The 18,931-nt window shown below is 31.6% G+C and overlaps 1 protein-coding gene across 1 annotated transcript in view; it reads left to right on the plus strand.

Moving 5' to 3' along the window:
• The window catches only part of LOC118188244 (alpha-catulin-like), a 723,160-nt gene that overhangs the window by 689,342 nt on the left and 14,887 nt on the right, over positions 1–18,931 (plus strand). Inside the window, exons 14-17 of the mRNA XM_085819331.1 lie at positions 3,203–3,385; positions 8,947–9,024; positions 12,891–13,013; positions 15,775–15,858. Of these exons, the coding sequence (XP_085675457.1) occupies positions 3,203–3,385; positions 8,947–9,024; positions 12,891–13,013; positions 15,775–15,858 (468 nt within the window). The remainder of the gene's footprint in view (positions 1–3,202; positions 3,386–8,946; positions 9,025–12,890; positions 13,014–15,774; positions 15,859–18,931) is intronic.

An 18,931-nucleotide genomic window follows, 5' to 3' on the forward strand; every position in this document is an offset into this window, starting at 1 on the left:
TCATTTAATTTTAATTTGCTTCTTTAATTATTTTAATTTTTAGTTATCTATTTTATTTCATTTTTATTAGTCCGGAGGTGCTGTGTCCCTGAGAGACTATTGTTTTCGTTTCGCGATTTTGCACCGAATCACTCTGAATGTCCATTTCACCTTTTAGACTGTTGCCACCAAATTTTATCGCTTTGTATTATATTTGAAGGAATTAAATAATGAAGAATTTGCATAAATGTATGTATGTTTCTCGCATTGTGATAAAACAACGGTACCTAGAACCATCCAGTTTTGAATGACGTACTCCTACAGCGAATATGGGCATCTGTAAGACCAAATTTGAAATTTGGAATTTGTTTTATGATCGATTTCCTATTTCGTAAAACTTTAACAAATTTTTTATTAACAAACTCAAGGATTTCAAAGCGACCGTGTCAAATTCCACAGTGACCGCTATTATGAACTACGAACTCTTAAGTTAAGATTTATCTCAAATTCTGTAGTTTGACAAAGATCACAGCAGTGGTTAAAAAAAAAAAAAAAAAAAAAAAAAAAACCGATAAAATTAATAAGCTGTTATTTTAAAATAGGTATTTCCTCGTCATTCTTTCCTTCTGGCTTATCTCCTAACCATAACATTTGCTACAAAAGAGAACCAAGCCCTTTAATTTGTTAAAATTCTCTAACCTCTCCGTGTGATAATGATGACATACATTACAATTAGAAATGAAGGAAATGTCCGTGAACTGGCTATTTTAATGTTAGTAGACTTAACAATTCTTGCAAGTTCTTTTGCAACTTTTTTTATTAGTCCAAAGGATCAATTTCCCCAGAAGGAATGTTAATTTCGTTTTGGCATTTTGCGTTGGTTCACTATAAATGTCGGTTCACTTTTCTAACTGTTGCCACTAAATATTAGAGCCCTGCATTGTATTTAAAAAAACTGAATAATGAAGAATGTGCATTAATATATGTACGTTTCTCGCAATGTGATAAAACAACGTACCTAGAGACATCAAATTCTAAATAATGTAGTCCTCCACTCGAATATGGGCATTTGAAAGCCCAAATTTGGAATTTGTTTTATTATCGATTTCATATTTCGTAAAACTTTAACGAAATTTCGATTAACAAACTCAAGGATTTCAACGCGAGCAATATGGCACTGCACGAAAAAGAAAGGAAGAAAAAAAAAAAAAAAAAACATTTTTATCTTTATCGCGCGAGACTGTGTATCGGAAATTCTAAAGATATGCTGATTTCAAATTAGTTCGCGACATTGCTGTTGAACTGAATTTTATGGTTTAAGTGCGAAGAACATGATATCGCATAAATAAAGGTAGCACACAAAACATTAAAAAAGTCCCCTTTGGGCATAATGTTAAATCTGAAAGCTTTCGGTCCAAAGGGGGTTTGTCCCTGAAGGACTGTTGTTTCGTTTTCCGATTTTTCGTTGGTTCACTATAAATGTCCGTTTCACTTTTCAAACTGTTGCCACGAAATGTTAGAGTCCTGCATTATATTATTATACTTGAAAACATTAAATAATGAAAAATCTGCATAAATGTATGTCTATTTCCCGCATTGTGATAAAACAACGGTACATAGAATTTTGAATCACATCGAATTTTGAATGACGTAATCCTCCTACGAATATGGGCATGTGTATCGGAAATTCTAAAGATAATAAAATTCTATAGATAATAAAACTATTCTATAGATAATAAAACTACTCTATAGGAAATTCTATAGATAATAAAACAAATTCCAAATTTGAAATTTGGAATTTGTTTTATTATCTATTTCATATTTTGTAAATCTGTAACGAATTTTTGATTAACAAACTCAAGGATTTCAAAGAGAGCAATGGCAATGTTGTACAGAAAAAGCACTTTTATCTCCAGCGCGTGAGACTCTGTATCAGAAATTCTAAAGATATGCTCAATTTAAAATTATTTTGAGATATTGCTCTTGAACTGAATTTCATAGTTTAAGTGCAAAGAATATGATATTTAATAAATAAAAGTAGTACACAAAATGTTAAAAACGTCCCTTTGAGCATAATTTAAAATCTAAAACCTTTCAAATTTTCTTTTTATTTTTAAGTTTTTTAGTTATTTGTTTTGTTTCATTTCTAATTAGTTTTTTTTCTTCCACCCTGACATCTTCCATAGGGCAATGAAGCTTCAAATTTAGAAATTAAGCGCTGCATTAGAAGCATACATACTTTGAGTTTCATTCATCGAAGCAGGTTACAAAATGTGAAAAATATTCTAATGGCTTTTATGCTTCGCACTGCTTTGTATACACGAAGTTAACAGCTTTGCGTAGCGAAATTGCAATTCTGAAATCAGATGGGAAGATTTTCTCCGTTATGTTCTAGACTGCGCCACCTAACGGTAAAATGACTATTTTAACGTGCGGCGAATTCTAAATGCTCATTTACACTTTACATTATCAAGAAAAATAATCGTTTTACATTCCGATGGAGGTATGCAGAGAATTTGGAATGTATTTGTAAATGTTTAGATAATAAAGTCTCAAAAAATTTCCAGTTTTCTCGTTACTCATTATTTTCACGTAACAAAAGAAACATGCAAGCAAATAAAAGCAGAAATTTCAGTTGCAATAGGATTGAGCTTCAGATAATTCTTTAAATGTAAAAAAAGTTATTTTCGCCGCAGAAAACGATGATGGAGGTTAAAACAAAGAGCAAATGATAGCAATTAAGATCGAAAATAAATTTTTGTTGAATATTTTTTAAGTAATTTCATTTCTGGCAAAAGCAAATGATGACAACCCTATAAACAGTTTTTCTCATGGTATTTATTTGTAAATAGTAACGATATCTCATGTTATTAAGAAATGAGGAAACCATTGGATTGGCTTAGTAGTGGCCTAGGTTAAGTCGGCTGAGGGCCTGCATTGGTAAAAAATATATATATATATGTTTCGATTCTGCCAAATTAAGAAAATTGTCTGAAAAGAGCCCGGAACTGTTTCTATGCAACCTTTTGAATATATCATATAAAAGCGGTATCTTCTCAATGTCGTTTAAAGTCCACACCACAGTCGCAGCTAAAACATTGGATAACATCCATCACTAATCCATTATCCAATCCATCGTCCATCATCCAATCTCATGATCTAACTAGTTCTGGTTACAGTATTATTTGTTTCAAATACTTGAATTATGCCACTTTATTTTCAGGAGCAGTCGAACATTGCAAAGTTGGGTCTTGAGATGAAACAACTGACATCAGAAATGGACGCAGAAACAGATAAGTGGCCAACGGCGGACAATGATATTGTGCGCAGAGCTAAAACCATGTCTCAGATGGCCTTCTCCATGTACCAGTTCACTAGAGGAGAAGGAGAACTGAAAACAACTCAGGTCTCGCATTTACATTCAATCTTTGCTCCATTAATAATAAATATTACGTATATTTTACGCAGTCTTTTAACTGAAATTTAACTTCCAAAGCTATATGGTAGTAAAAATGAAAAAAGGTATAGTTTTAAGCATTTTAAAATTACCGATGTCTGTGTTTTATTGATGAAGTTCTATGTTTTATTGTGTATGTTAAAAATCATGCAAGGATCCAGACAATTTTAACAAATAATTTCTTTCAAATTTTGAATTTATAGCCTAAGTATTCTTTAAGTAACACAAAAATAAATGCGATTTATTTTTGTATTGCTTAGATTCCCGTTTAAGCAGCCTGTATGGGACTAAATCATAGTAGGATAAATGAATGGCTAGTAATTCAAAAAAGACGCAAAATAGCAGTTATTGGTTTTAAATTGAGTTAAAAAGTGAAAATTTATTATTATGCCCTTATCGGGAAAACTTAACTGTGATCTTTAGATTATCGGATTGATATGCTGACCGCTGGGCAACAAAAGCACATAAAAGTAACGCTTTTAATTCTTAACAATTCAATATTTGAATGCTTAATTTAAACAGGTAATTTCTATTTTCTTTTTGTATTATGCATTCTATTTTATTCTCCATTATTTTTACGTTGCAATGCCTTTTAGTTCACTTCAATCGACAAAGCTTTGCGTTTCTGCTTATGGAAGTTTATCATTTCATATTGACATAAATTCAAAACAAAACAATATGAACTAATGAAACAAAATTCTGTAGAACTTGGAGTTTCTAACTGCTGCTGGCATGAAGTTTTAGTAGTTTTAACCAGGGTCACTAAGAATATTGCCTCAGAACCATTCACGATAATTAAAATATTAAGTGCAACTTCAATGTTCGTTTAAAATGTTGAAAATTGAGTTCGATAAGTGATAAACATCAAAGAATACGATTTCAGCGTATGAGCTCCTGGGTTTAATGTATGCCTTCATCTTTCTAGGGGAATGCAAAATGAGATGGTAAAAGTCTTTACACAAAGTACTGCCATCGAATAAACACAAATAACAGCCAATAAATGAAGAGTTAGCTTTCAAAGCTGTGGTTAGCAGTGCTGTTCCTTAATTTTACTTTTGAACAAAATAATAATATGTTTTTTTAGAAATGGAAATGGAAATTTACTTCGAAACAAAAAAGGATCTTGATTAAACTATGACCCGGCTTAAGCGTGCTTGGATAAGAAGTTTGGTCTTTATCACGTATGAGTTACTTTTTATAAGTACATCTAAGATCCTCGTTTAAGAGAATCCAGTTAATTTCGTTGATGATTTCTTCATCTGTATATCCGTCAGCGCTGCACAGGTGTAAGGAATACTCTCATTTTTAAATTACATCCCTGTCACTCCGTCGTTACTGCCAAGTCTGTTTTACTACTATTGGACGCATATGTGAAAATTACGGCAAAAATTGCCCAGAAGAAACTCTTGTCAATGATGCCATAAGTAAACAATTTATGTATCTTTTCATGCCGTCTTTCTTATGTCTGTGTCTCCGTATCACTTATGTCCATATATCCCTGTACAATTTTTTTTTATTATAATTTGCTCTAACGCTTCCATGTGAGTTCTGAATCACTCTGTATGTAAAGCAATATTTAGAAAACTGTAACATGTTTTGACATCATGTATCAGAATATTAGATTCTTTCCATTTTAAAAAATTTCTTTGCATAGAAACTGCATGTTCACGTACGTTTTGGAAAACTGGCAATATATTGCCTTTTAATCGCCTTAAGTGCAACCGTTTTTCCGCAATGTGAAGTACATACATACAAATTCTTGTCAATTATTTAATAATAGAATAATATTTAATAATAGAAATTAAATTTCTACCCTTTCTGTTTAGTCTATATATTTGGTTATTTATGAAATGGCAGATTAAAAGTTTGGAAAACTATCCATACTTTATAATGTTCCTCTATACTTGAACGTAGAGGAACTGACTGAACTGTGGAACAGCGTATCCCTGAGTTCAAGTAGGTAAGTCAAGAGAAGGTCTGTAATAAGCTTTATTCACTCAATATTTACAGACGGCCCCATTCTCGGGCGTACAGGGATGACTCCCCTCGGGCTTCAAATCAAGATAAGAAAAATAAGAAACTAATCTAATACTAAATTAAACTGACTTAGTCGAAGCTAAATACAAATACCTAACTTAATTCGTCCTTAATTTAACCTAGCTGGCGATTATCAACAGGCACTTACAATGCGGCCAAACGTAGTAGATTTAATAACGAAGTAGCCTGACGGCAAACACATGCCACTAAGGACTCCTAAGCTCTCTCTCCTTGAAGTAAGCTGAAGCTTCTTAAATACTCCTTCTAACTCACTTGCATAAAACGCGTTCCTAAAACCTCGATCTGGCAGGGAATAATAGATGCGAAACGAGAATAGACAGTAAAGCATGTTTAAAATTAAAATATATGCTAGAAACGTAAAGTAACCTCAACACCTTCATTAGCAAGCATCTCTGTAGCGCTAGGAGATATTTTTTTCCCATCATGTATTTCTAAGACTTTTTTATTATATCTTCATTGCAAAAGTTTCTTTATTGATCCAAAACGTGTAGTCATTATATTATTTATGTGCCATTAACAAAATAAAGCTTTAACAGGATAACTCAATTGGAGTAAAAGGCACTACAAATAATATTAAGCTATGTTACAGTCTAAATCTTCATCAACTCTCAGTAACTACCAGAAGTACTGTTACGTGAAACTGTGGAATGCTGGACACTGTAGATGCTGTACATTCAATAGCGTCTCTTTCATATTGTCAGAACATGGGCTGTCATAGATACCAGGCTTTACGGGTATTTTTGTAAACAGCCATTATCCTTGATTTAACCTTGTCATTTTTAAAAGCAAGAAAAAAAACACTGTATTGGATTGCAAGGCCTCAGCAAGATTTCTAAGTGATGATTTTAATAGGAACTTGATAGTTTTTTTAACCTTGGCTGGCAAAATTACCATTTACATTGAAACTTAATACTTTTCTGAAATGTCAACTTAAAATGCGTTTCTGAAATTAACTGAGATTTTTTTTTTCTGGTCTCATTAATTGCAGCAGATTCTAGCAAAAAATATCTGTTACCTTTAAAGTCTCGCAGTAATATTTGTATAAATCTCAGATATTATTTTCATGGAAATTCCACACTGAGTTAATTTATCACTGTTTCGTTTCATTTATTTGTAAGTAATACACGAAGTAAATTTGCAGTAAATTTATTCGGTAAGTATGTAGCTAATTAAAATCAAATTCATAATAATTTATAATGATCTTTAATACTGCAAAGAGTTCAAACGCGTTAAGTAGCATGCTTTTAGAATACAATACTTTTTTTTTTTTTTTTTTTTTTTTTTTTTGGTTAGCCGATAATGTTTAATATTTATAACGTTAAAATATTTGAAAACGATACTTTTGAAGATTGTATTTATGAAAAACGACGAGATAATAAATTATTCAGAATCATGAACATAAAACGAAAAGCATCGGGAAAAACATTTACTTTTTTTTCTTTTACATTGAAGATTACTTCGCTTTTCCGTGCTTAATTGAATAAAGATTAGCCATTAGAGTTGAGGTGAATTTTTTCCCGATCTTCTTTTTTTATTAAATACATACTCCTACGTGAAGTTTTACAAATACGGAGGAGAAAAGTATCCCTTAATGGAATAAATATTATGAGAAGCATTTTTTAACATTAACAATGGCTTTTAATACAAACGCTGATGCATAAATTTGGTTTCCTATACCGTTGTATGAGCTTTTATTATATTTTTTAAAACAAATGTTGTCTTTAAGCTTATATTTTATTTGTTTTCCACTAAATATTATACTGGTCGAATGGAATTATTTGAAATATCGTCAAACGTTTTGTTCTTGAAATTTAATAAAATGTGAACTTTTATGCAGCATTGCTGTTAAATCCAACAAGGTCATTTACAAAAGAAATTTAGTGGAACGTTATTGGGAGTTTTGCATAGTAAACCTACTGAGAAATGTGTAGCGCCATTTTGAGTTTCTTTTTTTTCCCCTGAAGCTCGAGACTGGAAAAATGTGCAGTGCCCTCGCCGGAACTCGAACCCTGGATCTCTCGAATACACTTTGAGTATGCTTCCAATACAAATCTGCAATGCCATCATGACTGGGATCCGATCCGTGACTCTTCAAATACGCGTCGAGTTTGCTTCCAATTACACCAGGAAGTTATGTGGAAAGAAGGAAAAACATACACATTGCGGTAGGAATTCTGCAGAATGCCAAATGACAAACCGCCAAAGTACGAAATACCTTTCTGTATTATATACAGTGCCTAAAGAAAGTACCTCATAATTCATGCAATATATTGCCAGTTGTAGTGAGTTAACAGAGGATGTTTCTGCCGACTTGGAACTTCTGAAAGAATTTTGGAACAACTATATACGAGATCACGGCTCATTTTACATTCTAAGAGCTTGCTTAGAATTGAAGATATTCCTGACCGCGAAATTTGTCTCCAGATAGTTGCAGTTGCTCATCCCAATAGAAGTGGCCAAGAATTCGTCAAGTATTTGTGTGAAACAGTGTTGTAACAGATAGCTGAATTTCACTTTTTTTACTTCTTATATGAAATTTCGTTTTATTTAATAAGAAATGCATGAATTTTGTTTTTCTTTTATTTCATTTTTCTTTATTTATTTTGAATAAAAAAATTTTAATGGCATTCTTTCATTATTTTATGATAATAACATTTATATTTTTTAAGAATGTCCGTGTTTTAAATAATAGTCTTACCATCACATTTTTCATACTTTTCCTAAATAGATTTTATAATTAGATAGAATGCCTAGATACTATATACAATGCCTGCTTTTATACTTTGGCGGTAACATATCCGTTTGACAATACTGTGTGCAACGGCGATTTAAAGGCATTAAACGCTCTTTGTTCGTTGTCTGAAACAATATCCCCCGGAAAAAAAAAAAAAAGAAAAGAAAAGAAAAAAGAAAAAATACTTCTCGAAACTGTGACAATGTTTTGAATGACTACATCACATGCTATTTGTCCGTTTGCATGGCGCTAACTGAACAAAAATTTTATTCATTTGGTTAAAATGCACATCTGCCTTCACTCATAACACTGTATAAGGTATTTCTCCCGCCTTCTTAGCGAGCCTTCGTGGTGTAGTGGTCTGCATGCTCAGCGTGTAATTGAGAGGTCCGCGGTTCGATTCCCGGCGAAGGCGTTGCTAATTTTTCATCTTGCCTGCTTCCAAAAATACCTAATGTGTCTACAACTGAATTCAAATATGAACATGATTCTGTGCCAATTTCTCTGTCAGGGACTAGTTATAAAATACTTACTACATTTACCATCATTTTCAGACTGGCAATTTTGTTATTTGTATATAAAAACAAAATTATCGATTTATGTTATGTTAAATTCAATGAATAACTAATTATTTTTCAGAAAGTAAATTTAATTTTCTCTTCTCCTAAAAGACGAGAGAGGGAATATTGAAAAAAAATGTGTTCATTTTTCGTTTCAGGATTTATTCACACAAGCAGAGTTCTTCGCTGAAGAAGCGAACAGGTTTTATAAGGTTGTTAGGCATTTTTCATATCAGGTGAGATATTTATTTCTTTTCATGTACGACATTCAAGAGTGTGAAATGTAGAATGCATATGATGAGCAATTTTCCTGTTAGCTCTTCCACAGTATTCACTCTTTTTTGTCAAGAGATAATATGCATATATCACAAAATTTACATAGTCCAAATTAGTCCGAGTTGCATATTTTCTACATATTATTTTATCAAACGGAATTCTCTTGCATGGTACCCAAACATGAAATTTAATTCCTCTTAGTAAGTCCACCTCGAAGGCATCCTTTTCTCAGCAGATAGTTCTTGCATGCTTTTCCATGAGCTTTCAAAAAACGAACTAATTAAAAAGATTAAACAAATTATTAATAAGTTAATTAAAAAATGTTATTTACTGCACTTTATAATGAATATAATATATTAAACGCTTCATTTCTGTTCGTTTATTACTATTGCCTAATACACTGATTTTTGTATGGTTATTTATTTATATTTATTCTATGCAAATACTATACACACACACATATATATACATATATATGTATATATATAAACAAGGTTTAAAAATTTCAAAATTAAGATTATAAAAAACGCACAATATGCTGAGAAATTAATTAAATAATCAAGATATATTCATAATTACATCAGAACTGGTGGTTAACAATCTAACAGGAAGAACCTGCATCAAAATTGAAACAAAAACAGAACAACTTAATAAAATAACATAATAAAAACTTTAAAAAGTAAAGGGTTAAAAATAAAAATTCTTTTGTCTTTTTCAAGAAGCAGCCGAAAAATTTTACGACAAAGGCAAGTTTCTGAATTATATCTGGCTGATTGTAAATTCATGAAATAAATCAGAGGTAAGCGCCAAATAAGAAAACAAATTAAATTAATTAAAATTTTATAATACAAATAAGGAATGCAATAAAATAAAAAATAGAGATTTTTTTTAGTCTTTTTAATAAATTATCAAGATATAACCTGCTTCAACGTTAATTAAGTGCCAAATAAAATACAAATCAAATTAATTTTTATAAGACAAATAAAAATGCAGTAAAATAAAAAAGAATTAATTCTTTAGCCTTTTTAATAAATCATCAAAATATAATCTGCTCTGACATGAATTAAAACAAGTAATACGGTAGAAAATTTAAAGACTGTAAAATATCTAATTTTTTCAAAATGTAAGTAACTACATAATTTAGAATAATGTTTTAATTTAAATAAAGATATTAACTGTGACTTAATATAAATGAACTTAATTCTGCATTTCTTAATCCTAATCTCATAGCAGACCTAGCTGTTTCTGAAATTGTCATCGATTTGTTTTTATTGTTTTGTGCATTTCTTATTTTTAATTATACTAGTAAATAAAGTATTTATCTTTTTAGAGTTTTAATTTCAAGCATTTTTAGCAAAACAATTCAGCCTTTTTTAATTCTTTTTTTATTTTATTTGACATTCTAACCTGGGGTAACATAGATTTCTTACACAATAATGCACGTACATTCTTAGTAATTAAAAAATATTAATTGATAACCGTAATTTAGTTTAAGAATATCATTAAAGAGTATTTTTGTCGATATTTAGTTACATTACAAGAATTCATATAATTATCTTAAAGGGCATTTTTAATGCCATATGGTATGCAAATAAACTATAGAATTAGTTTGCGTCATTTGAAATTGAATCATCCATGCTTCATTTGAAATTGAAATTTTTATGTGCATTAGAGATGGGTAAAACCGCTCGTTATAAGATCGGATCATTAACGTTCGCTCACTGAACTGAATTCAGTTCCGACTCCCCGCTCAGCAATGATAACCTTCATGGAAAACATCTGGAACGAGAAGTGAATCAAGATCGGTTAGCGAAGAGTGGAAAGAATCGACTGAGAATGGTATCGGGAAAGGTTAACCAGGCTGAAGTGAAAATAGAACGAACATTGTGATGAAAAGAATCGATTCAATCAAACCCTACACTCAAAGCTGATTTTTTTTTCAACTGTAGTTTTGAAATTCCCTAAAACGTCATCTCTACATAGAACTAACTATAAAATTATGGACTAAAAGTAAATGTCAAAAAGTTGGGTGTTGCTTAAAGTTCAACTCGCTTTAACATGGGAGAATTAAACATTCTTTTTTGCCCTAAAGTGGGAATCTAACTTTCTTGGCATATTTCCAACAAAAGCTGAACAAAATTGGCTAATCGATAGAAATTATGAATAGAGATGGTCCAAGTGTAATGGCGAAACATTTAGAGTAGCATGGGAACCTTACATATCTTATGTATATCTGAAACGTGTAATGGCGAAAGATTTAGACTAAATATGGGAGCGTTACATATCTTTTGTATACCTGAAAAGTGAAAAACATATATAATATAATTCTGTAAAAATATTAAACGTTTTTAATTATATATATCATGAGTTAAATGCATTTTTATTTTAATCAATCCAATTAAAAGTAAGAAAATAATATCTTTAAGAACTGCTTTTAAATAGCTTAGTTCATTAATCAGTAACACACAGATTCAATTTAAAAGATAAATATCTTACATTTTACCGAATGGCAATAGACTCTAATGAAAAAATGAAACAACTCAAAATTATCTTTCGAAAATAATAGCCCTTTTGAATTAAAAAGAAGGAAAATAGTCATTTTTAATTTATGGCAGATTAATTAATTCTCTTTTAACTCTTTGATTCTCGTATATGCCTTCTTTAAGCGCAAAGTTTAATTTAAAATATTGGATTTATTTAATTACCGAAAATTTTTAATAGAAGACTTGAATATAATTAAGACATTCTGATATTACGTTCAGAAATGAAATCATTCATAATTAACTCATATTGGACAAAATGCAAAATGAAAAGAAATTAAATCAGTTTTATCAGATAACCTTGATAGTTCTTTGATACAACTACAGTAGCTACAACTACAGTTAAATTTAGCTATAGAGTAGGTAATTCGGTATATAGCATTAATACGATACAGATCCCTGGGCGTATATCAAACGAACTTTTCCAATAAAGGGAAAATAATGAATCCATCCTTATAGAAAACTTCCATTGTTATTTTTATAACTTTTTTAATACTAAAATGCAAATGTAGCGAATGAAATATATACTATAGATAAATTAAGCACTGCACATTAAATTTTTGCATAAATGTTTTTCAGCAATCTAAACTAAGAACAATTTGTCAATATGCTGTAACGTCTCTGATTTTTCTCTGGTTATCGATCTCCCCAGCTTAGCAATGTTAGTCGATTTAATAGCGCCTTTGCTTTGTACAGTCGCAGACAACATCGTACTCGGCATAGGGTATGCAATATCCGTATTCCAAATACGCATGCCATCTTTATGCTTTTCAGCAATCTCTCTAATAATCTTCCTGGTGATCCTAACAATTGTATTCGTTGCTTGACTATTTTCATTAACTGTTCTAAAATTTATTGTTAATGAATTTACAAAACCTTTACACGGAAAAATACAAAATCATTTGAAAATTCACAGTGATAACCCGAGTTGTATAATGAAAACAACTCGGTTTATTGCTGCCCATGAGCGTCAATGGGCAGCTATAGTATTGCTTCCAAAGAAGTAAACAAGTTTAGCGTGCGCAGTCGTGACTAATCGAACTCGAGCTACATTCCAGACAAATGTCTTACACCAAATAAAAATTTTCGCTTCCAAATGGGAACATATACCAAGTAGGATATATTGAAAAGCGAACGTATGCCATACCGAGATACCACTATATTAGATTTATCTTTTTATCTTTCCTTCATAGTAGGCGATTAGTATTGCTATATCTTTGGTGCACATGACAGTGTGATTGACGTATTTCTCTTTTAGCATGTTATTTGTTCCTCTCTATGTGCAGGTACCAGGCGGTTCGAATAAGAAGGAGATGCTAGAAAACTTAGATCGTGTTCCCACCTTTGTTCAACAACTTCAATTCACAGTCAAAAACACGACAGTGGGAAAAGCTGCAACTTTTACCAAAGTAAATATTTCGTGTTGCTTTAGAATAAATAGTACTATTATATTTTTATTCACGTGTAGTTAACATTTAAGAGTTAAATTTTACCCAAATTAATAATAAAAATATCTTAATAATGAAAAATACAGAATCATTTGATAATTCACAGGTGATAACGCGAGTTGTTTTTTGCATGCTCATGCTCATTGGCAGCTATAACATTGCTGCTTATGAGCATCAGTATGCTCGGGTCCTTTGATACGACATTCAACGTCACTGACCACTAAACCGTCTGGCCGACAATGCCATTCAATAGAAGGCAAAATCAAAATTTAGATATGCATACAGAATGAAAAAAAAAATCTGAAAGGTTTCAGATTTTAAATTACGTCCAAAGGGGCGTTTTTCTAGCATATCTTTAGAATTTCCGATACACAGTCCCACGCGCTGGAGATAAAAAATTTTTGATAAAAAAAAGTTAATTAGTATAGTAATTTTCCTCCGTAGAGTGTTGCCATTGCTCTCTTTGAAATCCTTGAGTTTGTTAATCAAAAATTCGTTAAAGTTTTACAAAATATGAAATCGATCATAAAACAAATTCCAAATTTAAAATTGGGTCTTCCACATGCCCATATTCGTAGGAGGATTACGTCATTCAAAATTCGATGGCTCTATGTACCGTTGTTTTATCACAATGCGAGAAATAGACATACACTTATGCAGATTTTTGATTATTTAATTTCTTCAAATATAATACAGAGCTATAAAATTTGGTGGCAACAGTTGAAAAAGTTAAACGGACATTTATAGTGATTCAACGCAAAATCGCAAAACGAAAACAACAGTCCTTCAGGGACAAAGCCCCTTTGGACTAAAAACGAAATGATTTCTTTCAAATTATTTTTTAATATTTTTTTAGGAAGAATGTAAATAAGCCTATTAATCAATAAAAACGCGTATTATTATTATCCAAGCGCATTATTATTTGATATTTATGCGCATTATTATTTGATAAGGGCAGATAATTATACATAAAATATATGTATTCAATATATTATTCTTTGTGCTGATCAGCTTCTTAAAATGATTCCTTCTGAAAGCAAGCAGTTCTGAGAACATAAATAAACTCTGTTATTGCACATCATCCCTTTAAAACACACAGTTCCACAGACTGCAGAGTGTGGGCAACTAACATGTGAATGGAACCGAAGTGAAACATTAACAAAAAAATAAATAAACTATAAATAAACGAACCTAAACTGAAACTCTCAACTCTTAAAATAAATAAATCTTCACAGCGAACCTTGAGAAAGCAAGTGACTTGTTTCCAACTGAAAAAAATCAGATGGTCCACTTATAGGATAAATCCACTTATAGGAAGTGCTTAAATTTTGCTTTTTGCTTTGATTCTGAAACCATATTGTTAGTACCGTCTTAAGATAGTGCTCCTTCAAACTTCCCATATTAGGAGACCCATAAAACTGTAATTTTCATTTATGTAAACCCTGTTCTCTTCAGAAACAAAAATGATACAAAAGATTTGAAAGTATATCACATAATATTTAATACAATTTTATAAAGAAAATCATTAGTTCCTGACAATGTTGTTCATAAAAGCAGATCTACTTTATATTGCACTGGCTTCCAAAAACTAAGCACGCGATGCAAATTAACAGTTTTCGAAAGCGTAATTGAACTTGAGGAGCTGAAAATCGCTGCAGACGCAGGTGGGTATGTAAATATCGTACGTTGCAGCCTATCATGAGTGACTGCCCGAACCATTAGTCAACTAGGCAGTCGTTGAAAACACCAGCATTCTGAAGGATTTGAGAAGGTTCATTTAAATGCTGATATAAAGTGTTTAAAACTTTCATAGGGTGATTTTTGATGATATTTGTATTTATGTTTCTGAAAGAAGAGAAATGGCAGATAGTGAAAGTTGGCCTGCTGTTGGACTCATTAAAGCAGGACAGATAATCAAAGATGGCCCTGTTTTCTTTGACATTCATCAATCGTCAATTTTTCGAATGTGGAAACAATATGTCAAATAGTTGACCAGGTATGTCAAACAATTGTCAAAAGACCTATGCTCGGTCGATGATAACATATCATCTGAAGATCGTACATTAATACAGTAACCAAGTGGAATTAATGAGCGACCGCCATAACTATTACATCCATATTCCTGTTCCACTAACCAATCGAATGCAGAAAAGCAAGATTATAGCGGTGCCGTCGATGTCTCAGTTGGACTGTCTCATATTGTCGCAGCATACTGTTCATGGACAACAAGATTACGGCGGTGCCGTCGATTTCTCAGTTGGACTGTCTCATATTGTCGCAACATACTGTTCATGGACGAGTCCAGATTTGCTTTGGAATAAGATGATAAGCGGGTAAGGCTATGGAGAGAACAGTGTATACGGAATCAGGCCCATCATTGAACCACTGAATTCACCAACGTTCATGTTCAACGACTTTAAAAAGTATGAAGAGCTGTGAAGTGATATCTTAGTACATTGCACTGTTCACTGTAGCTTAAAATACTATTCAACAATGAAAACAACTACTAAATACTGTTTCACAATAAAAAAAATTTCCTACTTTGGGGAAAACAATATCTCTATTTAGAAACACAAATATAAGACACAAACACAGATGATATAACTATTACAACTGCAAATTCGATTTACAATAAGATGTTTACTTAATGTTCTTGATTTTTTTTATCTCTCTATCTTTTTTATCGTCTGAACAAAATTAGTTATTAGTTCCTTCTTTCCAGGTGGACAACGTGATCAAAGAGACCAAAAACCTAATGAATGCCATCTCTAAAGTAGTTACAACTTGTTTAGTTTGCGCCACAAAGGTAAATTAGCTTCTTCTTTGAATAATTTTGGAAAATTGTGTTTAAGCGAAGAATCCTATTCACATGAATTTCACACTAGTCTAGTAGAAAATTTATTTTATTAACATTACTATCAAGATGGGCGTATAAATATGGCTGTATTTCTTATTTCTGAAAAGCATAAAACCATTTTACTTCGCCCATCCTGTAGAACATATTTTTAACAAACTTTTTGTCTCCATTTTTTCTTAACTAATATTAGTCCATCCATATCAATGGATACCACACGCAAGTAAGTGTGTTTAAGCTCTGAGTTTCCTATTATACAAATAATTTCTGAATTTAATAAATTTCCAAGTAAAAGAGGTTTCACTTTGTGTATGTTTCACACAGAGATCAAATCCAAAATACATTCGTATGCAGAATTAATTCACGAGGTTCGGAACCTCGTGAACACTTAAGCGAGTAATCGCTTTAGTTCATAAACAGATATGTAAAACTCAAGAAGGGTTAATTAGTCTTTATTTCTCAAAATAAGAATTTCACAGAATTTCTCAGAGCGTACAGCAAAGCCTCCACTTGGGCTTGAACTCAGATTAATAAGAAATCAAACTTAACTAAAGCTTAACTAAAAAGCTTAACTAAAAGGCCGAAGCTATCAAGATTTTTTAGTAGTTGGCCTCTAATTATCAACTAAGCTGGAGAAGCTATGAAGAGCCTGAGATACGACCGAGTGTAGTAATAGCTTAGAGAGAGTGTAGTCAAAAGACGAACGGCTCTAGTCAGAAATTCTGGCTCTCTAACGAAGTCGGTGGAATACCGCTCATACGCGATTGCATTAAACGCGATTCTAAAAACACATTCTGATAGGATACTGTAAGTTTAAATTAGGAGAGACAGGAAAGTAGCTTTAACTAAAGTGTTAAAAACTTAGGATAAACCTTACAACCTTATGGAATTTATTTGTCGAATGTCGTCGTCTAAAACTCGTGTGTTATCCCTTGAGGATCACAGCTCAGCAGACACAAGCACATGTAAGCTTACGTATTCGACTCTGAATATTTGCATAATTTTTCGGTTGCATAATTATCTTCAGTTCAATCATTTTTATAAAATTATGCATAATTTGTAAATTCTCATAATTTTGTACTCAAGTGTATTTAATATCCCCATGTTCTTCTAAATATGACATTTGAATTGTCGACATTTATTTAAATTTATGCAAGATTCCAAATTCTGAACAAGTACCAGTTTTAAAAACAATGTAAATTTTCATCTGCTGTACTACGTTTTTCCTTAAAATAAGTATATCCCCCTTTGTTTTAGTTTTTCTCCGTCATTGGCTACATTAATGATGTTTAATAAAATTTCGTAACTCTTTAAAAACCAGACGGAGGACTTTAAAATTTTTAAGAAGGAATATTTTATGGCTGAGTGGCATAACGGTACAAGGTAATAGTTTTTCATTGCTAAGCATCATACTTATTTATATATATATATATATATAAATGTAATTATGTAACCAAGTTAAATAAAAACTCATCAAAATCTAAATAAAAAATGGATAAGACTAACAAATAATTTGCTGCTGAAATATTATTCTGCATATTAAGAGAAAATGCAATAATTTTAATAATTCGAATTTCTTTTTACGTGATTTTATATTATGACCATAAAAAGTGCTTTTCATTTTTAAAAATACATAAAAAATGTGTATTGAGTTGTGCTCAAGTTGGTGTAAGAGGATGTACATTGCACTAAAATTCATGGCATGAACTTAAGCAGCTTTGGCTACAACCAGAAAAATTTCAAAATTTTGCCCGACAGATGGCTCTGTATTGTCTTCCTGACTTCAGATAAAGCTTGCTTAAATGCTGTGTAATTGAATCATTATATAATACTTTATACTAACGTTTGTTCAATGTCTCCCTTCTCTACAGGAAATCATATTCTGAAAGAATGTTATGCGAGTACTCAGCTTTGAATAAATCTGGTTCTAAGGAAGTCATTATTTAATTATGATCATTATTTAACCTAAAGGAGCCATTATTTAATTATTTAAGAACAGTATTTAATTGTGTTAGGGTTGGGGTAGCTCATAAACTTCAAATAATTCTACTACCGAAAATCTATATATCGGCAGTAAAGCATGAGACCAACTAGTCGCTTGAGGCCAAGTGCCTTTATGAAGAATTGCTGCATAACGGACGTTACATTAAACGGTACACATAAACGTGAAATAAATGTCACATAAGCATGACAGCCTCTGTCAGATTTCATTCCCTCGAACTACGTACTTTATTCTCTCTTAATATTTTTAAATACCTCTCCTATTGGGAGCACATTTTCCAGCCATTTTGTTGCAATTGGTTTATCAAAAAAATACGGTCCATGATGACGTATGCCATAAAACTGTGCAACACAATAACTCGCGTTGACTGTAATGGGTCCAATATACACTCGGAGATTGTCTTTTACCAGTATTTGGCAATTATAGGTATTAACACTTTTGTGCAGTGAAGAATTTGCTTCACATATTTAAAGGATGTTCAGAATTCATAGCCAATTACCAACAGATTTTATAATCCCACGTGGCGAATTCTTCCTGATCTTGTATACTACTTAGTTTCAACGATTGCAACTTGTAAAGATACATTGTAAAGATCTCGATCGGAGAACTCCCAGTTTTCTTGGAGCGCAACAGAAGAGATTTTAGTGTTGTCATAGGCATCAGGCCATAGCCTGGTTTCATCTGTCCTGTACACAAGACCGTCATTATGCTCAAACAGTTGTTTCCCTGCTAACATAAGAACAATTTTACCATGAAACATCTTATCAGCTAATTTCAATTTCTAATAGCCCATCATTCAAATCCATGAATATAAAAAATATAAAAAGTTGAAATTTTGCTGATGGACAGCTTCTTTCAAAGGTAATCTTAGATGTATAACTATTCCTTCTAGGATAATATGCCATAATGGAAGCCTCGAGGGAATTTAATTTTTCAGGATCATAAATTTGTATGATACGTACTCACCACTGTAAATATCAGACACATTTCCCTCATACTTCTTATTATACTATACAGTATAAA

The sequence above is a fragment of the Stegodyphus dumicola genome, chromosome 6, assembly GCF_044657685.1.
Source record: "Stegodyphus dumicola isolate Sdum_Otavi_A_Nest chromosome 6, ASM4465768v1".
Classification (NCBI taxonomy): domain Eukaryota; kingdom Metazoa; phylum Arthropoda; class Arachnida; order Araneae; family Eresidae; genus Stegodyphus; species Stegodyphus dumicola.